Source organism: Diadema antillarum, unplaced genomic scaffold, assembly GCF_040938485.1.
Source record: "Diadema antillarum isolate AM-2024a unplaced genomic scaffold, OU_Dant_1.0 seq00000124_RagTag, whole genome shotgun sequence".
Lineage (NCBI taxonomy): Eukaryota > Metazoa > Echinodermata > Echinoidea > Diadematoida > Diadematidae > Diadema > Diadema antillarum.
The window spans coordinates 154886-180748 of record NW_027271204.1 but is presented as its reverse complement, the minus strand read 5'-3'; the positions used below and the strand labels follow the sequence as shown (position 1 = coordinate 180748).

The window sequence follows — 25863 nt, the reverse complement described above, 5'->3', positions numbered from 1 at the left end:
ACTGTAAAACCATCACACACATCATCCAGGCTGTGCTATGCTGGCTTCGCATGACATGAGAGTGGGAAGTGTGTACCTTATAAACGAACATTTACGAACATTGTGCCATGTCGGTATTCCTTCAGCATATGCGAGATGACTGTCCTAGATTGCAACATGGATTTGCGGCACTGATGTAATGAGCGCATGCAAGAGAGAGAGAGTAACCCTACAGAGTTATGATGGTAAAGAAGAAAATAATCTTGGCATGGCTAGATGTTGTTATAGAGTGATAAATCATACTGATGGAATTGTTATCATGGTTTCTGTATACCATGTGAGTGTTGTTTTTTTTTTGTTCTCTACTTCAAAGACTTTTTTTGTTCTCTACTTCAAAGACTTTTTTTGTGAACAGTTTGTGAAGGAATACAACTGTATGCATATTTTTTGAAAACTTCTGTCTCAAAGGGTGCAGAGTGCGTAATATTTAGAGGCATGTTTGTGTCCAATATCTTTATATAAAATCATAATATCTCTAGCACTCCAGGGCTGATTTTCTTTAAACTTAGTCCAGATGTTCATCTTTTTGGCATTGAGGAATCAATGAATTGATGATGAATTGATCATATTTTTTTGGGGAAAAAAATCATAGGACCAGGGGGGTGTTTCATCAACGTTTGTTAGTGCTGACAACTTGAATCACCATAGTAACAGTCAGTGACCAGAGCATCTCAGCCAATCAAAACCAAGGATTTTGCTGAAATTGTCAGCGCTGACAAGCGTTGATGAAACACCCCCCTGATATTGATTCAATTTGTTTGGAAAGTTTCTGTTACTGTGTCAAAACACAAGGTACAGGGAAATCCTGTTATAACGAGGTCGCAAGGACTGCCGATTTTACTTTGTCGTAAAACTGGTACCTCATTGTGGACATACAATTTGTACCGATATGAGACCAGCTAAATACTGTAATGGAAAATCAGAACCACCAAATTCGCCTGATTCAAAGCGGTACCTCATTGTAAGCAACTTCATTGTCACAGGGCTTCTCAGTATACATGTATATGCATGGATGATGATTGCACAAATAAACGTAATATTTAGAGTTTTAGTTGATGCATTCAAAAATTTGAACTCCATGGCTCAAAAGTAGATTACTAAAGTGCACATAGCTATTTCTCTGTTTTGGACATAATTGACAGATGTATACCAGGCTATAAAAAATAAATATACATGTAGATAGTGAATGTAGATGTGCTGCATGTGTTGTTTTTGTCATCTTTGGAGAATTCAGAATCTGTCCTGTTCTATATTAGTACTTGTGCAGCACTGTATGGAGCATCACAGTAGGTAATTTGCCCTTGTCTTAAAGCACCCAAGTGTGAACAATGTACATTAATTTGTACATGTACCATGAAAATCAGATTTAAAAAACAGAAACAAAAAACAACCCTAACAGTATGGATGAGGTGTATAATTTTTGATTTTTTGAACAGAATAACAAATAATTATAAATATGTATGATTTTATTAATCTCACAAATGGCTCTTCTCAGCCCATATCTATCAGATTTATGATTATTTTTATGAATTTTGTGACATAGCACTGAGTTATTAATTGATGAGCCATTTTTGTAAAGTGGATCAATCTGCAATTCAATCCCAAAACAACCAACTCCACAACAGACATTGAAGCTGACTTCAAGATATAGACAGTGCATAAACAGGACATAATTGTGTATTGTGCTGTAATGAAAATTTTAAATATAATATTTCAAGTTCTCCAAATTGTGTAATTCAAAAGGTAATTACAGTACCTCTGATGCAAGTATATATGCCAGTAAGTGCATGATTGTTATGTACATGATGCACACTTTGTACACATGCACATAATAAAAGTTGTAAAATTATAACAAATATTCATTTTAGAATAATTTCAAGTGCATAGTGGAGGTGTGAAATGGTGATGTTTTGTTTGTGGAAATGAGTTGAACGATTCAATAATGAATACTGTGCATAGGGGAGGAGCAATAGCTGCCAAATTATTGACAAAACAAACTATTTAAAAGAAGACATCTTTGTAAACACACCTGTTCAAGAGTTATGATGTGATGTCATCATCACCTTGTATGCTATGCATAGCATCCTCACGGTGTGCATCTGTTTCATGAAATTCCAGCTGCTGAAGTCCATAACAGTTTTAATTTTGCCTATTCTTTTAAGAACACTCATTGTTATTTCCATCAGATTTTAATCTGTTGGTTAAAGTGGCTTTTTAAAAATTTTATGTCACAAAGAATGACTTCACTTCAAATGTCATTGATCTAAAAAAAAAAAAAAATTGTTCAGAAACTTCAGTACTGTACTGTAAAAGTGGACATTTTCGCGCGACTAATTTTTCGTGCTTGGCCAGGTAAAAAGAGTTTCGCATGTTTTTAATTCCACGGAATCAAGACGCCAAGTACAGGAACGTATGGCAAGCAAAAATATTCATGTGTTTTTATTTTCGCACTAGTTTCTGGTTCCGCGAAATGCGCGAAAATATCAACACCGCGAAAATTTCCACTTTTACAGTAATGGAATATGGCTCGGTGACTGACCAATACCTCATCTAATTGATTCATGTTTAAAGGGGAAGGCTAGTAACTGATCAGTGGGAATCAGTGGAGATGCTGGGAGATGATTGTTTGAATCCTTATGGGATTCATTCCAGAGTTCATTGTATATCTATTGTTGTGTGAAAATGATTTGCTTCAGAACGGTCTCATATTCAAGTAATGTGCAGATTAATGCTCCGTCACTGACCAGGGACGCTAACCTGGAAGCATTAAACTGCACATTACTTGAATATGAGACCATTCTGAAGCAAATCATTTTCACACAACAATAGATATACAATGAACTCTTGAATGAATCCCATAAGGCTTCTTTTGTGATGCATACGTACAGTACAGTGCACTCCTGTTGTAATGAACATGATTTTAACAAAATTCTTGTTACAACAAAGAATTCAGGTCCCAAAATTATCATCTATATATCTTTCTACACATTACCTCTTCAGTTTTAACAAAATTTTGATTTAACCAAAGAAAACTGCCAGTCCCCGATGACTTTGTGATAACGAGAGTGCACTGTATAGAGACCAATACTGAATTCAACTGAAAACTGACAACACAATGATGGCACTACTGCGAATCATTTTGTAAGCCATTGCATGCACACATTTTAATCAGGATGAACATCTCCTCTTGATGATTATACTGTAGATACAAAGACACAAAAATTGAAAAATAGTACCTAGTACATGTTTTGTGTATGCACTCTTTCAGATTTCACGCGCTCTTTTTATACACACTTGAATTTACCATTAATGTGGCAGTTACATGCAGAGACACGGACTTCATACAGTGTATGAATCAAGTCCTTGGACCGCAACACCGCTACTTTTATCAACAATCATTCAAAAAATATTAAGGTCTTATGTTGCTATTATGTGCACATCTTTCACTACGGTAACCATAAACAATTCACGAGAGACTTGCCATGATCGCGTGAAATGAAGATGCCCATTAATAACAAAGAAGAAAAATCCATACACGGAGGTTTCAGAAGTTTGCCAAGGCAAATGCATAAAATATTCCTAAAATTAAAAAGAAAACAGATAACCACCAGTTTACACTGTCACTGGCTTATAACAGGCTATACATACAGTAGCATTTTTTTTTCTCTCTCAATAAATTCATGCTCTACCACAGAAGTAAAATATAATGCCATGCACACTATGTAACACTATCCATGTGAAATTCTTCTTCAACAAGACTGCCCTTCCAAAGCAGTTACGAACATAAATAGATTATCTGGTAATTTGTATCCATGACTATGAGCGAGCTCACAAGGCATTCCCCTATGTTACACACTCGTTCACCCTTGCCAGCAACATAGCGACGAGATCCTCGCGATAAATCCTATTTATATATGCGAGTACTCCACTACACACTTTGCTTTCACCAGTCACAATGCCTTTGTGTACTTGACATCCAGATCAACATAAAAATGGGATAATACCTTTTCTCCTTTTTTTCTTATAAAAGGGTTCCAATGTACAAGTACGGAATGAGTGAAACATGGAATCAAATCGTCGGACCAACATGCCACATAAAAGTAAATGCCAAGTAGGAGAGAAAGAAAGAAAAATTCAAGTTATTACATATTTATCATATTCTGTTGAAACATCCAATATGCTCAACATGACGTGCATAACAATCCTGCTTTATTTGTTATCAACAAATGCATGATAAACCAGCAGAATAGGAAGAGTCAGTTTAAAGGTCAAAAGGTCAAAATTCTCTCATCGGCTCAGATGACAGAGGGACTGGGTGGGGTACAACTTGTGACCTGCTGGAATATCACAGACATGGTTACCATGGCAATCATTGTTTGGCCCCCCTGAATAAAACGTACATGTCTGTAAAATAATCATGAGTGTGTATTGTATTTATAGTTATCATTATAAAGAAGAAAAGACCATGCAAAACTCATCTTTTTGAAAAAAAAAAAGATGTATGAAATTATCACATGAGGTGGTGCTCTTGTTCGTCCAAGTCCCACCTAAAAAGTGGTGGCTGCACCCCATTAGTATTTGACACATATGGTGATGAACATTACGCATTAGTTGGTCATTTACATGCGAGTTTAAGAACTCTTGCAGCCACTGGAAAAATCATCCATTTCACTCAATCAGGATTTGATTTGACATTCCATGGCAAAATCTGTGACAAATTGACAAGTCCTAACTCAATTGTACACAAGAATGAATCCCCCCCCCCAAAAAAAAGAAAAAAAGAAAGCAAACTGACTCAAATAAACTCACAAAACCTCAATGTGTCTAGCACACAAGCAGAAGTCATCACATTAAACATAGCAAAACACCAAACACAAACGCCTGTGATAATTTACTCTTTTTTGACAATTTCATTTGGATATACGAATAATAATCTGCTGCATGACAAACTGGAAAATGGGAAAGAGTAATGCCTTTTCAGTGAAGGGAGAGACAATGGTTATATATATTTTTCTGTCATTTTTGAAGTGTTGGTTTCATGGGATACAGCTGAATTGGAAACAGGTGTTTGTTCCCTGCATAGACCTGGAATAAAGAACCAGGGTACAGAAGTGATGATGTCAAAGTCTGAAGTTATACTGCTGGTTTCAAACAAGACATCCTCGCACAAGGCTTCGGACAGTAGATCAGAACAGTGGGTATGAGTATGGTCACAAACCGTTGTGTTCACAGATATTCGGGCTATGTGAGGCTGTTTAGAACCAGTTTCCATGGCGATGAATGGCTACAAGATCACACTTTGGTACTCTATTGCCCATGGAAGTACCAGCCATCAATGTATCAATGTGATATTTACTCCATGTGACAAATCTCTAGAGCAGCGTACATCCGTAGAGTATTACAAAGGACTAGTGACATTCTTCTTTCTCAAATTCATGAAATCTGATAACTCTCTCCTATTGGTTAAGCAATATTCCATTACTTTTACAGGGTATACACATTTTCCCATTTCCTAGAGAAATCAGAATAAGGCATACCTGAAATTCAGAGGATTTCATTCATTACAACTTAGAATCACAAAGTCAAAGAATGATGAGTTTGAAAAACTTAAAAGAAAATGTTCAAAAACTTTCCTGAGGAAGAAAAAGTCAAAATGAGAATTTTGCTATAGCATTTGAAATAAATCTTTGGGGACAACGTCATGATGCACGAAATATGTGCACCAATGCTTCTGAGGCCTTAAAAGATTTTGATAATCACATTTCCCTATCAAGATTGTCAACGGGCAACCACAAGAGCCACAAAAAGGAATTTTATATACCACATGTGAACACTGTTGCACCAATATGGATACCATGTGACTAACCTCTGAACTGTTTTTTTCAACAAGCAGTCAGAGTAAGGTTAAATATGGATGGTTTTACCACCATTTATAAACAAGTTATTTAATATTTGACAAATACAATACAGAAATAGCATAGTGCAATTCACAGTGGCCTTTGGGCCTATGCTTTTGATATCCTGTTGCATTTCCTGGAAAGTGAGTCAAAAATAAACCACTCACATTCTCACTTAAAAGAGAAAGAAAAAAAAAATTAAGCCTAAAATAACATCTTTATCATGACATTTGTTTTCCTGGAAGTGATTTCCATACACATGATGTCCACTGATACAAAGCTAGGCAGATTGGTTTTGAATGAGATAAAGATGGTTGTGCCGTAACTTGACTGGACGTGTGTAACATACACGGACGACTCCGACAAAATCACATTGTTTCCTATTTCTTCATGTCTGAACAAGTAGAATAAGTATGGTGGTTCAGAAATAGGCTACAGTTCTAAACAACAAAGTGCATGACAGTGGATGTTGACGTGTCCACGTAGGAGAGACGCGGCTGCCTAGTCCTCCAGGAAGAAGAAGTTTCCGGTCTTCTTCTGGTCGCAGTCCTTCACCGAATTCAGCTTGTTAATGCGCGGCCGGAAGTTGTTGGGGTCGCGACGGAAGGTGATGTCCAGCGACTTCAGGAACTTGTTCATGCCATACAGCAAAGTCTGCGGCCTGTGGGGACAATGAATGAAAAGGTGAATATTTTCTGCATATAGTGTATTTCGCAAATTGTGCATGAAATGAAATTAGTGTCTAAATTAAAACTAATTTTTTTTTCCTTCTTGTACGTAAAATTATTTTTTTGTTTCTGTTTCAGCAAAACCATTGCGGTTTGAAGTTACTCACTTTTTGTTGAATATGAAACAATAGAGGATCAACTCTGTGGAGATTGTGATGTGGCTGGTGTGATGCATCAAGTGCAGTGACACACCCCAACTCTTCATTCAAATCCGTGTTAGATTTGCAGGGTCCAAATTTTACAACTCCTTGCTGCTCCCTTTCAAAACCTTGAATGATTGCAGCTAGTTTTGCACACAGGGTTCAGAAGTAATCACAGCATAGCAACAGTAAATATGTACAAATGGTACATAACGGCTGATTTTTCTGGCATTTAGGTGCCACCTCAGTATGAAAGTCCTCTCGCAGAGACAGATGAATACTGTAAATGTGAACACTTTGGTGGTGTGGAAATTTAGCTCATTTAGCAACATTATATTCGCATTAGATAAAATTGCTTGGACGATGAGTGAAATACCATTTTATCCATTAGATTCCGCAAATTAAAAACATGGAAAATTTGTTTTACCCAACTGCACGCAAATAATTACTCAGGCAAAAATTTCCACTTGTAACAGTAACTATCTCGCATATCTGTGATATCTGGGGAGAGGGAGATCTTACGTGTTTGCCCTGGTCAAAATGGATGGTGTTCCATCAAAGACGATGACCCTGTCAGCAAGGTAGGTTGCCATGATGAAGTCGTGCTCGACGACGAAGCCTGTCTTCTTGGCATGCAGAATATACCTGTATTCATAAACACAAAAGAGAACATAAAAAAATAATAAAGTGGTTGACAAATAGTAATTTTTCATTCATTCTTTAGTTCTGTGCGCTCCACTTTCACACAATGCACAAGTCTTGAATCCTTTCTGTTCAACTCAATCACTCAGGACTTGTCTTGAAAAACTCACAGATGTTACAGTGAGGATAACAAAAGGCTAAAAAAACTAGGTAGCAGGCACCGAGACTGAATTCTGATTAATGTGCCTGTGCTCTTAACACCACAGTTACAAACATTCTACGACATGCTTGATATGATAGCCCTACATAAACTTGGCAAAGATCAATGAACATGGGCCAGTTTTGAAATGTAAGGAATGAATTGTCAGTTACGATTTGACGGAAAGGCATACATCCCAATCTCCTGACTGTGCTATTGCTGGATAACCCTCCAACATCATCTCTGCAAACGTAATACACTGACCTCTTGATAACTTTGGCGGCCACCAGACGTTGCTCAGAGTCCAGATAGGCAGAGGGTTCGTCGATGAGGTACACATCGGCTGGCTTGCCCAGACACAGGGTAAGGGCGACTCTCTGCAACTCACCACCGGACAGGTTCTGTACCTGTGAGGCAGAAGGGATTAGAAAGCCAAACATTGTTGCATTAGATGAAGGTCGCTATAAACATTATAGCGATGGAATAGTAACATCCACGAAGCACTCTTAACTGTGTTGTCAATCTCTGCAGATGAAATACCATTATGACGGACAGCAAACAGAAAAAAACTAGAAATATCGCTTTGGCGATTGGTATGCCTCCGCCATAATGCATGATTCTCCAAATAGGAGTATAGTACAATGTCTTCACAATGTGTGATGACAGTTTCACATAACTGGCAAAATATTGAAATGACATGCTTGTCAGAAATGTCTTGAATGTTCACTTTCCTTGAACTAGGTTTGCTATAATTGTCAAAGAGTGCAGGTTCACGTATTTGGGGAATTGAGGATTTTTACTTGACTTTTGACCGACCCTTTTATAAGTTTATGCATTGAGTAATTTTAAAGGTATGAAGAAAAAGTGTAATTTCAATATTAAATTCTTTTTTTTTGCTTTTTAGCCTGGCCTTTGACCCTTAACCTTTGACCTTCTGGCAGGAAATTTTCCAGAGAATCTCCATTAGGTAATACATGTATCATATATAAAGTTTTAAAAATAAACCTGCAAGCATATGAGGGAAATAGTGAAATTTTGAGGAGTTGACCTTGACCTTTGACCCTGGCTATTGACCCATGATCCCTTTATTCCCTAGATAATCCCTGCCAATCAGTACATGCGTATGTACCAAGTTCCATGAAGATTTGTGAGAAAAGTAAAATTGTAACATTTTCACCTGACCTTTGACCTTACGACATGAAACTCTCTCTGAAGAATCTTTACGCAGAAGTACACGTCTACACTAAGTTTAAAGAAAATACCAGCGGGCATTGCACAGATATGGGGGGAATAGCAACATTTTTAGCATTTGACCTTGACCTTTTGACCTTTAACCTCTTGCCAATTTCACGAAAAAACTACTCAACTAATTGCCCCATCATACATCATCCTTAGACCAAGTTTGGTGAAAGTTGCTTCATCCAGTTTTGAGTTATCACGTAAACAGACAAATTTTAGGATTCTACCTTGATCTTTGACCTTTGACCTCTGTCCGATTTCACTCAAAAACTAATCAAGTAATTTTCCCATCATACATCATCCTTGGACAAAGTTTGGTGAAATTTGCTCGATCCAATCTTGAGTTATCGCGTAAACGGATACAATTTCATGATTTGACCTTGACCTTTGACCTGTGGCCTTTAGCCGATTTCACCCAAAATCTAATGAAGTAATTGCCCCATCATACTTTATACTTGGACCAAGTTTGGTCAAATTCCAGTCAATATTACTCAAGTTATCGTGTAAACGAATGGGGACGGACGTACAAACGGACGTACGTATGGACGGACGGATAACCCGAAAACATAATGCCTCTGGCACCACTTCGTGGCAGAGGCATAAAAATGGAAGGCAAAAATCTTATTTGCACATTAAAGACGAGAAAATTGGTTCCATGACATTTGCTCCTGCGACAATTGCTCCCATGAAATATCTGCAAGCTCAGCCAAACATAAATTCTACTTACACACATAACCCTAAAATTTTGTGCATAGTGATCAGGCATAATAAATGGAATACAAGCAGAAAACATCTTCAATTTGAAAATCACACCTTCACATTTTGGAAGAAGATAAAACATACTAAATTTTGTCAAAAATACATCATTTTCTAAAAGTACCTTTAAATCATTTAAGAAATTTGATTGCTATCAATAATCCCACATCCAAATGTTTCTCCCCATGACACCCCAGATGGTACAAGTGGACAGATAAAGTAAAGTAAATAATCCCCAAGATTGATTTCTTCAACTGAAATGCGACTCCATGTTCAAGGCAACTCCAATAAATCCAGTCAAATCAACTACCACAGGCCAGTAACTAGAATCTGCTTAATCAGACGAAGAGGTCATAACTGCTAGATATCTAAAAATTACGGCCACAGAATCATTAACACTCTACCACAACAACACACACTTACTGCCAGTAGTTACAAAACATGGTATGCTTGTGCAGCAAATATATTGTTGATTTAGCAATTATGAGGTTTCACAAATTTTCAAACAAAACAAACAATTCAACAAATGAAGACAACAAAGAGCTTATAAATATGAAAGAGACAATTTCACTCCATCTTGTGAAACACTAACAATGAATAGGAAAAAGTATAAAGGCAACAAATCACACAAATGTGATTTACTGAGAGCAAAGTCTGAAAACTTGACAATATTGGTGCCATCTAACCTCTTGGTCATAGATGTTCTCAATCTGGAGAGGTTTTATAACATCACTGATGAACTGGGGATGGATGTAGGAGTCCCTGATCTTGGCATGGAGCAGCTGCCGCACCGTGCCCTGGGATTTGGGGCTGATCTTCTGTGGCTTGTAGCTGATGTTGAGCTGCGGCACTTCCACTGTTGGTAACATCAAGTAAAAAAAAACACCAAACAAACAGATATATCTTACATATTTTATACATCAAATGGTAATGACAAATCAAAAAAATACAAGTAATAATGAATAGTGAACAATAATCACAAATATATCTCAAAATGGATGAATTCTGAAACGAGTAACATACCTCCCTCTTCTTCTGGTTTCAGCATTCCAGCCATCATGCGGATGAAAGTGGTTTTTCCTGTACCATTCTCTCCCAACATGACGATGATCTCTGAGTCTGTGAAATCCCCCTGATCAATTTCCAGGTGGAATTTGCCTTTATGTAAACAAGGGATACAAATAAAACAAAACAAAAAATTCAAAAATACATAGCATACTTGTAAAAAGTACGGATTATTAAAGGAGACCTCTGGATGATTTTCAGATTTTTACATGTGAACAACTATAAATTAGTAATACTGAGGACAGAGTTTCAGAATTTGTCATAATTGGGATGAAGAATAAGAATATTTTCAAAATTTAGAACACATTGCAAAGAACAAGGATGATGACATGGCAGAGTCACCATAAGAATGCATGAGTTTGGGCTCAAGGAAGCAGAACAAAACAAGAAGGCATACATAGATTAATACACAGGTGAACTCGCAAGCAAGCAGTATTGTAATGGAATTACACTGCTGCATTTCTGAAATATGTGAACCTCCTATGTCATCATCCTTGTTCAATGTAATTTGTTTAAGGTTTTTCAAATTATTGTTTCTCTGCTTAAGAACCACAATAAATTCCACAAATCTATACACGGAGTTGTCGATTTATGTACTACATGATGTGAAATTATGAAAACCGTCTGGAATGTCCCTTTAATACTGAAACAGCTGTTTACGAATGCAAGGATTTTATAACAACTGAGTGAAATAGGAGTGTTATTGTCAAATGCACAAGGTAACAAAACAATATGGCATCCGATCATGCTCGTATTTTCTGCCTCTTTTCAAGTGGGCTACACCAGGTATTAGGCTTTTACAGTTGATATTAGACTTGTGACAAATGAAACCTGCATCGAAAATTGTGATGGACTGTGAATAACCACAAGCTTGCTATTGATTAGTCTGCTGCTACATTTGGAGGAATATGGCTTATTACTTAGGGAATACATTCAAGGGTTTTTCAGGTGTCTTCCGGCCTGGAACCACTCTCCTCACCTAACGTTTTGCTCATCTTGGGATATCTCTTCTGGAACATTCTCTTGATCTCCTCCTCCTCAGCATTCTCCGATACCTTGAAGATCAGCGACGTCTCCCGGAACCTCAGGTTCTCCGTCGGCACAAAGCCGTCAAGGAAGATGTTGATGCCTGCACAGGATGTGACACAAATAAGCCACTTGATGAAAGGAATGTCTAGTCAGCAGCTACTGTAAAAATGGTGATTTTTGTGCATGTCACACTACATGAAAGTAGTGTGACAATGACAGGACACAAATTTTTTTACCTTGATTCCGCAGAATTAAACACATGTAAAAACTTATCTTATCAGGCCGGGCGCGTAAAATTACTAGCACAACAACAAAAAATTTCACTTTTACAGTTCTTGAACAAGACATTTATGAAGACAAACATATACACGATATACATGAAGTATCATTCCATTACTTCACAGACACTCCAAACACTGTGACGATGCCCTGCAAATATCCCCGATCTACTCAGCAAAAGCTGGCATCCACCTGCACAGTATTAAGGTACTATTGCTGCATAGACAAATACTGTCCACAGTGCACCTTCAGGTCCACATTGCGTCAGAGAGCATGAAATAATACTGTAGTTTGGTAATTAATTACATTTTGGGGTATCTCCATACAAGCAATCACCAATCAGTATCTAGTATGCCTGCACGCAAATGCTGAAATTCACCCACCCTCTGAACCTCTCATCTTAAAGACTTCATACATCGACACACCTCAGATCGAACAAAGTCTTACAAGTGATACTTGGACACTCTCTGTGAAGTGTTTGTGTGTGTGATTGTGTAACTCTACTTCTTCAAAATAAAGGTACATGAAGTTTATTGATACCAATAGCTATTCTCACAGAATTTCCTCAGTTTGAAATCATAAAATTCATCTCCCTAAGCATCATCACAAAAAAGCGAGGGGAAAGAAAAGAAAAGAAAAGAAAAGGAAGCGACATCCGATATCAGTCTATAAATACGCTAAACATGGCAAGAAGTTGCTGGCACTCTCACCATTATCCTTATCATCATTCTGTTTGCAGACGTCATTTCTATGCACTCTACTACACAGACAGACAGAGTGTACTTGAACGGAAGTGTCTGAAATCTTTACTCACCTTCCCTAACGCTGAATGGAAGGGTGACAACACCGTATGCCCCCGGCACTCCGTACAGACAGCAGATGAAATCTGAGAGGTAGTCTAGGACACTCAAGTCGTGCTCCACGACAATGATGTACCTGATGAGAAGAAGAAATTTTGTGGCTGTGACTCTTTTTTTTTTTGCTTTTCTTTTCTTTGTGTGTGCAAAATTGTCAATTAGTCCACTGTCAAAAGTTATATTTGGTGAATGCTTCATCACATACACACTCAGCATCCACAGATAATTTTGATCAAATGTCACATACCTGACACTGTCCTGAAAATTAAGTACAGGGGAACTGCTCCACAACTTTATTGTCATTTTTTTCCTCTGTCACACTACATGTAGCAAGTACGCTCCTGAGCAATGACATTTTATTTGATCCATTACTTCATGACACTGTGAATACAGCATCCCAAAGTTTCAAATATAATAAAGGGTGTGGGGTTATATTCATTCACTGACCAAACACATTATTCTTAAGGAATTTTTTTACAAGCAGACCAATGAGATACTCATCACACAAGGGCATATTCAACTCATCTCACTAGCATACATGGTTTTGACCAATATATCTCCATGGAGATAAATATGCAGAACTTTATGGAGATAAATATGCAGAACTTTACACTTTCAAAACTGTCTTAAGCTATGTTTCATTTTGATGAAACTTTTATATTTAGTTTGTTTGATATTGATCAAAATAATATCAAAGTCAACTTTAATCAACTCCATTTATCTTAACTCTATTCATTTACCCTTTTTGTATCAGGGACTTTGGATACTCAAAGCACACACAGGGTTAAATTGAACTTGACCAGGGAGTGGTATTGCCCTTTTGTATCATACCATTGGAGCATCTTGAAATGATGAGATTGATAACAGATGAAGAAAGGGTATGAACTCACTTGTCTGCCTGTATAAGTGACCTGATGGCCAAGGCTGCTTTGAGACGCTGCTTGACGTCGAGATAACTGGAAGGCTCGTCAAACATGTAGCTGTACAATGAAGCGTTAAACATTGATTTGACTTATTTACATTTACAGCACATAATTTGAAATTACATTCATTACTTCTCATGTTATTTAGACACATTATGATTTTACCGTGTTAATTTGGGTTCTGGAAACAAAACTATTTAAAATTTGCAGAGATCAGGGTGAAGGGGCCCCAACATATTGGCAATTACTAAAATTACATTGTATTGACTTGCAGAATCTGAAATGTCTAACTTACACACTGTACATTTAATATAAAATAGCCATCAATTATTGTATATAATGGTACAGACTGCATTATGGAACTAAAACAAATGAACGACCAAACTCTATTACTCTGGAGTGACAGAGAAAGATAAAACATTGATTTTTTTTGTCCTAGAAGGAAAAATCTGCAATAGCTTAGAGCTCATATGACATCACATGGATTTGCATAAAGCTGATATCATACATAGCCAATGTGAGCATTATCACTTGTGGCGTTTGATAAATGGTGAGACACAGAGGCCTCTGAAATCAGGGGGTGTTTCATCAACGCTTGTCAACTGTCGGCGCTGACCAATTTCAGCAAAATCCTTGGTTTTGATTGGCTGAGATGCTCTGGTCACTGACTGTTACTATGGTGATTCAAGTTGTCAGCGCCGACAAACGTTGATGAAACACCCCCCAGAACACGACTCACATGTCGGCTCTCTGGATGCAGACGATTGCACAGGCAAACCTCTGGAGCTCCCCTCCCGACAGCTGGTCGACATTCCTGTCCCTGAGTTTTGTCAGATCTTTTAAAGACAAGGAAGCATATTGTAACAGATTTATCCTCTCTGATTAGAACATTGGTCAGGCACAAGTGCATATAATTTGGGTAATTTGTAAATAAAGATGTTTAATATTCTGAGACTATATGCAATTAAATTGTTAGTAAGGATGTGAAGATTTGCATTAACTGCGATAATTATATTAATTCACAGCTAACACTGAAATAATGAAACAGAGAGTAACAAGTACGTTCTCAGTACAAATCAGTCCAATAATCCAACATCTGATGGTGGTAATATTATTTCCAAATAGTGTACAGCCCAAAAAGTACCCTTGTTGTGCAAAATGAATTTGAACATGACAACATGTTCTACCTACCTTGCCACAAATACTGTAAACGTCAATATTTTCGTGCGATTAATTTTTCGCGCTAAGTGGCTCGAAAACATATTCGCGGGTTCTTAAATTCGCGCTCCGCAGTGGGTTAATACACAGTCGCTGTTTTCATCCAGCGATGCCAGCGTATGAAAAGCGACGTAGCGAGCGGCGCGAGTGTGAGTACAAGCGCTCAACTACGTAGTACACTGTACATGAATTTTACTCGATACATGTACTGTAGTACTAGTACTGTAGTCGCGGAGATGTAGCACACCAATCGGCCGTGGGCTCGGTGCGTGCGGTGCGTGCGATGATACTGCTATATGCGTAAACATGTCTGTACTACGTAGCAGTATCATCGACGAAGCGCACGCAATTCAGGCCGTTCAAAATGTGCATAGAAAATTGCGAAGATATATTCGCGCGTTTTTGAATTCGCGCTAGCCGAACGTAGCGCGAAATCCGCGAAAATTAATGTACCGCGAAAATTTCCACGTTTACAGTAAATCGATCGGAAAATATCAATGTTCACAAATCGGCCCAATCTTGTAGAAATTACTCATCAAAACACTCAAGTGAAACACAGCCCAGTTTTCTACCTTGCCATAAGAGTATCATTTGCAATATTTCATGTGTGTTTTTACCTCTTGTCATCTAACATCACTTCTTGTGTGACTTTTGGCATGAAAATAAATCATATTTTGCCCGGTATGCGAAGAGAGTAAGAGAAAGATGCGGAAATATACCACAGGAAGGAGGGAAAGATGAAGGGAATTCATGTTTCCTATTCAAAACAATAAAGGGATTGTATAGTTTTGGTTGAGACTTAACTTCAGGTTTTTATCATTTTTTGGTTAGATAGTGAGAAACCTCTTATGAAATATGAAAGAGCATGTAATTCCATAAGGATTTCAACATTTGTTTGATGAAAATTGATTTTGAAATGGCTGAGATATCTAAAACAGAGTGATCCTAATAAAGTGTGGGACCCATATTTTATTATGATCGCTTTGTTTTACTTTGTTTTTAGATGTTTCAGCTATTCCAAACCCGATTTTCATCAAATAAACTTTGAATTACTCTTATAATGGCATGCTCTGTACTATTTCATAAGTGTTTTCTTGGTATCTCGCAAAAAAGTTAACGCCTGATTTTCATCACCACCAATACTGTACCATCCCTTTAAACTAGAAATGTCGCTATGGCGACTGGTATGCCTCCGCCATAATGCATGATTCTCCTAATAGGTCTAGATAGTACATGTGGACAATGTGTGATTACATTTTCACAAAACTGGCAAAATATTGAAATGACAAGTTTGTCAGAAATGTGTTGAATGTTCACCTTCCTTGAACTTGGTTTAATTGGATGAATAGGAGAGCATGTATTTGGGGATTTAAGGACTTTAACTTGACTTTGACCCATTCATACATTTATGCATTGAGTAATTTTCATGGTACTGGTATGGAGAAAAAGTGCAATTTCTGTACTGAATAGTAAATTGTTACCATGTTCATCTGGCCTTAGACCTTAAAATTCATAAGATAATCACTTTCAGGTAGAACATGCATAGATATGCAGTAAGTTTCACGATAAATTGAGCCACTTCTGAGATATGGAGGAAAAAGTTAGTTCAGCACTTTCACTTGATCTTTGACCTTTTGACCTTTGAGGCAATAAAAAAAGAAAAAGAAAAAAACTCTCCAGATAATTTCTATTAGGTTACACATGCATACACCAATTGTAAAAAAAAAAAAAATACTAATCCTGCTGGCATTGCATGAACATGAGGGAAATAGTAAAATTTTGAAGTGTTGCACTTGACCTTTGACCCCTGACCTTTGACCCCATGAACCCTACATTCTCTAGATAATCACTGCCAGTCAGTACATGTATATATACTATGTTCCATGAAGATACCTTGAACAATTTTCCAATTTACAGAGAAAAAAAAAGAAGTTTTAATACTTTTACTTGACCTTTTGACCTTTGACCTTTGACCTCATGACCCAAACTTTCACCAGAGAATCTAAATTGGGTAATACATGTATACACTAAGTTTCAAGAAAATATCTTCAGGCATTGCATAGATATGGTGGAAATAGTGAAATTTTATGTATTTGACCTTGACCTTTTGACCTTTGACCTTAAGCACGTGCACCCAAAAGTTGATAGGCACAACTTCACCCCCTAATACACATACATGCCAAGTTTCATTAGGATACCTCAACAGCTTTTGATAGTTACCTTGTCCACAAAATTCATTACGGACGGACGGACGGACGGACGGACGGACGGACAACCCGAAAACATAATGCCTCCGGCACCACTTCGTGGCGGAGGCATAAAAATAAACAAAGATGGCTACCATTAAATACTCACCTAATCTTTCGCACATCTCTTCTAGTCTGTCCGTCTCATTCTTTCTGTCTAGCAGCGATTGTACTGATCCCTAATTAATAAAAAAGATGACATAAATAGTCCATAACATAACACCAATTTCAACTGTAAAAGGAGAAGTTAAAACAGCAATGCTTCCATCCAAAAGGTTTGCATCTGAACACAAATATCAGCAGTGTTTACAGTAAAAAATAAAAAAGTAAAGTTTTGTGTACATAGCAGCTGTGTCTCTGATATTAGGCGTGTCTTCATCAGCCCAAAGTTCAAACTAGCGGGACATTTTGCGGTCTTAGAAAATAGCCCGATACAGCGAATGTGCGTCTTCATCAGCTCGAACAGCCTGCTTCGGGAAATTAGTCCGAAAATTGACGCATGCGCACTTTGCAATATTACTCTGCCTGGCTCGCGGTTCAAAAGTGGATTTCCCCGCTCAAAATCTCCTATATCACCGTATGTACGATTCTACAACCAGGGAGGTGAGCAGTACAGCAAATTCTCTCCAAAGGGATATTAATAACGCTACTCTTTCTTCTGTCCAGTGAGGCATCTTATATGAAATTAACAAATTGCAATATTTAAACAAATCCAAAATGCACACAATCTGCAAGAATCTTCAGCTAAGGTAGAGTGGACCAGAAGAAGAAGTTTACCAAAAAACAGCTAGCATGCACGGCACTGAGTTTTAATAGGGAGGTGAGAGAAATCACCTCCCTTGTTATGACAACAACAGTAGGCCTATAGTACACACACGTGATCCGTGCGTGTAATGTACTATACGCAATCACTATAGCTTGTACATGCGCTTTCCATTGCCAGCTGGCTAACCAGAAGCGGTGAGGGATCGAGAAAATTTCGGACTGATGGAGACGCACCCAAAATAGCGCGCTATTTCACGAATTAGCGCTCTAGTTGACAAACTAGACCAAGATTTTGGGGGAAATTTTCCCGATCAAATAGCGCACTATTTGCGTCTTCACTACAAAGATAGCGCGCTATTTTGACATCGGACTAGTTTGGTAACCGCAAGATAACGCGCTATTTTGAAACTTCGGGCTGATGAAGACACGCCTACTGTGTAAAAATAAAGCAGAGGAAGTTGCCATTAAAAAAAAAAAAATATATATATATATATATATAAAAAAATCAATTTTTAATAAGCTTCAAAAACATGAAACTTTGCCAGAGATTGGCTTTATCATATGAAATCGTTCCCCCAGACAGCAGTGTTACAGTAAACCTTTGGAAACATGGTGATATTTGCTAAGGCATGACTTGTCAGATCAAAACTTTGAATATTTGAGATTTTTTAATGAATTTTAACATCGCTATATACAGCTCAGTCAGTATTTCAGGACTTTTCTTAATCGAGCCACAACAATGTTTTAATACTTGACACACTGTAAATCTGCAATATATTAGCAGCTGAAAGAAAAAAAAAACTACAACGATTACACCATGTGTGTATTTAGTACACATAAATGCATAGGAGAGAGAGAGAGAGAGAGAGAGAGAAAAAAAAAGTGGCATTATTTTGGAAGAATTTCTGCCACGCCTGATAAATAAAGCTATCCAAATGGGAAAAAAAAAACCATTCATTTGGGTTACTACCTTGACAGCTTTTGGGATCTGGTCGACATACTGCGGCTTGATGATGGCTTTGAGGTCATCTTCGAGAATCTTGGTGAAGTAGTTCTGCAACTCAGATCCTCTGAAGTACACAAGGATCTGCTGCCAGTCTGGTGGGTCCTAGATCAACAGGGCAGGGTAATAAATATGCAGCAAATGCAACAAAAATAACATTTAATTTGTGATCACACAGTAAAATAGAATCAACCTACCTGTATATCGAGTCATAAATACATACACAGATAAATCAGTCATTAATGAACTCGATCATGACTGAAGTCTATGCAGCTGGTCTGCATTCTATAAATTTACAAAGTACCTGTTGACAACATTTAAACACAAACACAAACAAAAATCTATGATCTTTCAGATCGCATAAGACTATATTCCTTTACTAATAGTCTAACTGAATAAATTAGTCTAATATGTACACAATAATACAAATAAATTTAATCAGATACCTGATTACTACGTGAAACAGCCATGGTTACTGGCTATCTTAAACATGCATTGACAATTTTTAAAGAGCAGCAAGCTCCTAATTGACAATAACTGGACACCATATTAATGCAATTCCTGTATCGATACCAACATAAATGCACTGTATCATTTTCCTCAACAAAAAAACGAGATGAGATGACATCAATTCTTACGTCAAATTTCCCAAGATTTGGCTTCAGCTTTCCAGCAAGAATTTTGAGGGCTGTCGACTTTCCAATACCATTTGTGCCCACCAGTCCCAGAACTTCACCAGGCCTTGGCGTCGGTAGCCTGTACAGAAAATGAAGGAAAGAATTTTTTTTTTTAAACATCTGAGTTTCATCTATTGGAAAGTTTGAAGAAAAAACCCCGGTTGCTTCTGTGACAAGCAGCATTAATAAACATGTTATGTTTGGCAAAAAATAAAACAAACAAAAGCTTATCAAAATACTGCTACAAATAATAGCAGCAAAAGAATGAATAAAAATAAGTTAATACAACAAACAAAAATACATAAAGTGACAAAAATAAATATAAACAAACAGATAGAATAAATAGATAGAAAAACAATTACACAAATTATTAGCAAATTGTGCATGAAGTCCAGAATTTCAAGGATACTCTTTGTAATTAGTTCTCACCTATCCTTGTTACACATACACATAGCTGCATTAAAATGAGATGCATCACAGTGCTCTGCCTTGTGAGGAACCAAGTACAATCTTCAGACAGTATACATTTACTGGATTCACATTGGTTTACAAAAAATTCAGATCTCGCTGTAAAAACATGCATTATATGATAGATCTTTCCTAGGTGTATGTAAATATGTTACGATGCTTATTATCTGATGTTGTATATTTTGGTTTATCAACTGTCAAATGTGAATAGCAAATGGGATGAGTAACATCAAAATCTCAAAACTAATCATTGCCCCTCAAAAAAAAAAAAATGCCGTTGCTACTGATATTCTTGGTTAAGTGTGAAAATCTGCTCTTTTTATCATTCTGATAATTACAAGCACATGGATTAAAAATGAGACATAAAATTGTAAATATATGAAGTCTCCAACTACCACTCTGCTGTAAGCCTACATCATTGACTTGACTTCATTCAAGATACTCAGTCAGTTACTGTACGATAGAGATGACTGCCTGTACAGGGTAACACACTTTAAAGTTACCTGTGTAGTTTGAAGGAGTTCGCATTGTAGCGATGCGTCGTGTCCTTCTCCAGATTGCTGGGCAAGTTGATGATGTGGATGGCCTCAAATGGACATTTCTGGAGCACAGGAAAGGAAAAAATGTTCATGCAGTTCTGAAATTCTTCATTACCTTCCATGGCTGCTATGACATCTTATGACACAATGCTGCAATATTTCAAAATTACATTGATTAAACATTGAACACCTCTCTGGTTGAGGGACAATGCTGAAAAGAGAGGAGAGAGACTGCAAAACAAATTGAACGTAGAAAGACAGGCGGAAGAAAGGGATTTTGAAAAAGAAATGGGGAAACACATATGTGGCACTGAAATCTAATAATGAAATTGAAATAAACAGAATGCTAATTTATGTGCTACAGCACATATCAATACTGTTTTCTTTTCTTCTTTCTTTTTGCACAAAAAAAAAGAAAAGGTGACATTTAAACACTGTTATTGGGTAAACATATTTTCACAGGAATCAGCTTTCAGCTGCACAGCAAATTTGCTGGCAACCACACAAATCAAATGAAACAGAGCCCTACAATATCCCCCACCTTAATTCCCATATTTCATAGATCACTGACTACTACCAATGACTGCGCATCTCTTTACAATGGAATAACAAGAAAAATACAGTTTCACACATATTTGGAACTAATGCTAGAAGCGCACTGTATATTCTCGGCTGGTAAATTCACGTAGTATCTCAAAGAAGCGATATACAAGAATGCCATACATTGCAAATGAATATAAATAAGATTCTATTTCATATCGGTATGAGAATCTTCCTTGCTCTCAGACCCTGAGTTCCTGAAGTTCATGGCTTACGCACTCTCTTCTGATAACGCAGACAAGTATCAAAGTAAGCATCTTAGGTTCTACATATATGTTTACTACCTACCTTGACACAGATACCACAACCAATGCAGAGCTCTTCTGAGATGAAGGCTATCTTACTGGTAGGAACCACCTCAATGCACAATTTGCCTGGTCGACACAATGGAGAGAAGATCACATTTCAAGAGTGAGCGAAAATGATGCTACATTTATACAGCCAATTTGGGGGTATTTCAAGGATTATCGAATGTAGATACATTGTACATCACGTATTACCCTCTGAATGGTGATACCAACTTTGGTTTGTAGGAATTAAGAAAAAAAATACATACATGTAGTTTTGACAGAAACATGGCAAAAATAACAGCCCTTGGTATAGGACTCTTTATACAGAACTTTGTACATGTAGAAGACTTGTAAGAAAGACATCTAGCAACATTATTAGTTAAATGATAGCTTTGCATGGAAAACATAATGCCTTAATAGTCTCATGAATATGCTTTGTGTTGGTAACAACTTTTCAGCAGAACAAACATTTAAATACTGCAGAGGAATTCCATTGGTTATGTTATAAAAATGAAAAAACAACATTCTCTTAATTTTGGGGGTTGTTAAACCTCTCTCAATGGTATTTTCCATCACTCACTAAATTGTTTAGCAAAGTATAATCAGCATGGCTATCATAATAGTGCCTTTTAAATCTTTCACCCAGTCTAAACTATACTTACTACTCAGGCTCGTTTACAGATTTGGCCTCGCAGTTAAATGCATCATAATATGGAACTTGTACTTGGTAAGCATTTACAAATAGCTGGTAAATCTTGCCACAGAAACTTACCAAACAATGCAGGATGTGTGGACCAGCAGAGTCTTTACCTGCCTGATAGGGCTCACATGAATGGGAAAAGGGATAGAACGCTGTCATCCATGAAATATTTCCCTTTTTAACCACATTGTCTCACGCACGCTACACACTACACAGTAACATTAACCCGTTGAAGATGGGCTGATTTTGCTACGACATGCACAGAGACTCCAACCCAAAGCACCTTCTGATCTGGAGATTCTCCCGCCCGAAACCCCTAGCAAACGGGAGACTCTAAGTTGATGTGTGCGAAGCGTGAAGTTCCTAGGGTTCTAGATGCTCTCTGGTGCTATCTAAGGCTTATTTTTTCAACATACAACAGCAATAAGTACGAAATCCTTTCCAACGGGAGACACAGAGCCAGGGCGGGAGAAATCAAATCTCAAGCGGGAGAACGGGAGATTTTGCAAAAATGGGTTTTCGGTGGGAGATCTCTCGTCGAAAATGGGAGAGTTGGAGTCTCTGCATGCATTTACCACAGACCCTTGCCTGAGCACCGAGCACCGGGTATACTCTGGACTCGCCCTCAATGGGTTAATGTCCATCACTGCAAAACTACTCACCCATCCTGACTACAGGACACGACTTGCGGCACTCCTGACGACATTTCTTGGGTTTGCACTTATCGCTGTTGACAATGGCTATCCTGGTCAGCTTGTCCGCCATCTCAACGGGATAAGCTGTCTACACTAGCCAGAAGAGGAGTATCAGATGGGTGAGAAATCTGTGAAAGAGAGTTCAGAATGAGAAGATTGAACTTTTATCAATATTTACATCTTGTGCCTGCTGAACACTTTGGGCATTCTAATTAAATGTGCACTGAATATAGAAATAAGGCAGGCTGTAGATTGTGGAGACAGATTTTGCTTGAAAAACCTTTGAGACAAATCAAAAGTGTAACTATAAATCATGCCCAGCCAAATTAACCAGTCACATTATTATCACACACAATGACTTACTTGAATGCTGATGGATTAATTCAATTCAATTCCATTCCATTCAATTTGATTCAAATATTTATTCAGTAATAACAATCATTTGGACATAGGAATACCAACAGTACAAATGTTTACAAAATGTATCAGGTACAATTCAGAGAAAGCCAGCACCAGAGGCTTGTTAAAATAGAATATTCCCAATTTCCCTTGAAATCAAATCATATAGGCCTACAGGTAAGTGTATATTGCAATTTAATCATTAAAATACCAAATGATAAAAGTTACCAACAACATTAAATGAACATGGGCATGGAGAAAATGAAACATACTAACACAGGCACAGAACAAATGACACATAAAAAGCAAAACAGAACATATTTCACACATCATGTTGACAGAACGCAAGACAAGGTTTTGGGTAGCCCAACCCATGGATGGCCATTTCCCAGAGCCCATGATGACGTCAACTCATATCAAACTACACAGGCATGGCATCAGGCATGTTTTAACCCATTCAGACGCATTCTTATCCTGTTTGGAAGTATTTTACGCAATCTGTCCATAATTTGATCACAATGCAATCTAAAGTTCAACCGCATGATACATGTAGACACTAAAAAAGGACTGTACAGTACTGGTTGAGGCAAGGATTCATTTTTTGGTGAGATAATGAGAAATCTCTTATGAAATATGAAACAGCATGTAATTTCACAACAGATTCAACATTTATTTGATGAAAATTGGCCCTGAAATGGCTGAGATATAAAAAAAAAAGCGAACCTAATAAAATTTACAGGCCACAACTTTTATTTGGATCTCTTTGTTTTACCTTGTTTTTTAGATACAGACTCAGTCATTTCAAAACCGATTTTCATCAAATAAACTTTTGATTCCCCTTAGAATTGTCTGCTCTTAACATTACATGGAGTGGTTTCTAAATAGATCTCACAAAACGTTACAAGTTGAATCCTCACCTCAACCGGTACTGTACAGTCCCTTCAAAATGGATGCTTTTGCGCATGATCGAACCTTGGCATGAGAGGTTGGTGCAGGTGCTAAAAACAGCCATATGCCAATACCCTTTTCATGCCCCAAGACTCATACATGTCTATAGACAGAAATCGAAAAATTCATCTGTCCGGAGGAGTCTTTTACAATTTTTTGCTTTTATGGCTCTCCTCCAGGGGAATTCCGTGAAGCCAGACGCAGTCTCCGCAGAACATTTCCCTCACAATCAGATATAATAGACCAATCTTTCGGTCAGACATGTCTACATTACAGTGCAGTGACCAGTGTGGAAAATTTCTACTACGAGTAGATTCTACTACACTTACAACACTTCGTCACAAATGTGCGAGTAAAATTAGACTTAAATTACACGCACAGTCTGAAGGTTTTTGTAAACCAGCAGCCAAGAAAAAAAGGGCACAAAACAGCAAAAATGAGTCACAGACTCAGACTCAAACTCATTCAGACTTCCTCAGACTCAGAGATAAAATTAATGGTATCAAAATATTAATTATGGAAATAAAGTTTTACCAGATTATCCAGAATTCAGAAAATTCAGTCAAAATACTGCTTCTGATGAACAATTACAATTCCAATCTCCACAATTAAGGGTACGACATACGACCAATTGCAAGTCAAATAAGTGGATGCTCGCTTTCAGCAGTCGCGTTTCTCGCGATGTCGCAATTTATTTTAAAGTCTCCTCTATAAAGTAACTCTCTCCTCTAACCAAGCACTGAAAACCTGCATAAACTTTACATGCTAGCCTATCGTACACATGCATGCATTTCCATTCATTCACACCTCAATGGACTAAATCCGCGCGCACCACACGCGTATTGGACGAGCACACTAGTGATGATGGCAGATACTGCGACAGACTGTTCTGTGAATCAGTCAATCTTCATCATGAAACGGCATGTATCCGAATATTAATGAATGGAAGGGAAAATCAAATACATACCACGAAAATTCTCCTCTTGTTCTTGTCCTTCTTTCCACTAAATGCTTGCTACACAAAGGCGTTTTGATGAATTTCAAGGAAGTCTTGTGTCATATGCTCACGGCCCCCCATGGAAGATATGACACATGTTTCGTTGCGACTGTATTAGAGCACTGCACTGAATTCGACCTACAGGTGGCGCTCTTTTACGTAGTAAAAACCAAAGAGTACTCTTTGGTACAGGAGCTTCTAATTGTCTAAGTTCTATCAGTAAAGGTGGGAAGCCCACCTCCCTGGTTCTATACTGTACGGTACTCCTTGGTAAAAACCAGGTTACCTGTATGAACCAAAGAGTGTGATCAACCTTGTGTACATACTCACGTATTGCATGCGCTATAAGATTGAGATTTCCTTCTTTTTCTGAGATGGGTAAGCCTGAAATGAATTTGCGACATCTGGTTATGTCAAGACCCATAAAACAATGAAAATGCCGTGAAAGACGCAAAAGAATCAAGGTGCATCATCTTCGGTTCATCTTATTGTCACAGGTTAATTCATAACCTGGCCCAGTTCGGG

General features: G+C 37.6%; 1 protein-coding gene across 1 annotated transcript; it reads right to left on the bottom strand.

The window, feature by feature from the left end:
- Nucleotides 1–6437: 6437 nt before the first annotated feature.
- LOC139727233 (ATP-binding cassette sub-family E member 1-like) lies at nt 6438–25440 on the bottom strand. Its single transcript, XM_071638190.1, has 16 exons — nt 25309–25440; nt 22962–23122; nt 21598–21683; nt 20674–20771; nt 19664–19781; nt 18993–19130; nt 17367–17436; nt 14533–14629; nt 13761–13850; nt 12828–12949; nt 11685–11834; nt 10664–10798; nt 10327–10496; nt 7910–8052; nt 7327–7449; nt 6438–6597 (listed from the first exon to the last, which is right to left on the bottom strand). The coding sequence occupies exons 2-16, from the start codon at nt 23062–23064 to the stop codon at nt 6438–6440; spliced, it is 1803 nt and encodes a 600-aa protein (XP_071494291.1). The 5' UTR covers nt 23065–23122; nt 25309–25440.
- Nucleotides 25441–25863: the final 423 nt, after the last annotated feature.

Coding starts and splice junctions, on each gene's coding strand:
- LOC139727233 (XM_071638190.1), bottom strand. CDS start 23,064: ATGGCGGACAAGCTGACCAGGATAGCCATTGTCAACAGCGATAAGTGC. Junction 20,772..21,597: donor GTTGTGGTATCTGTGTCAAG/GTAGGTAGTAAA, acceptor CCTGTGCTCCAG/AAATGTCCATTTGAGGCCAT. Junction 11,835..12,827: donor TCCATTCAGCGTTAGGGAAG/GTGAGTAAAGAT, acceptor CATCCTGTGCAG/GCATCAACATCTTCCTTGAC.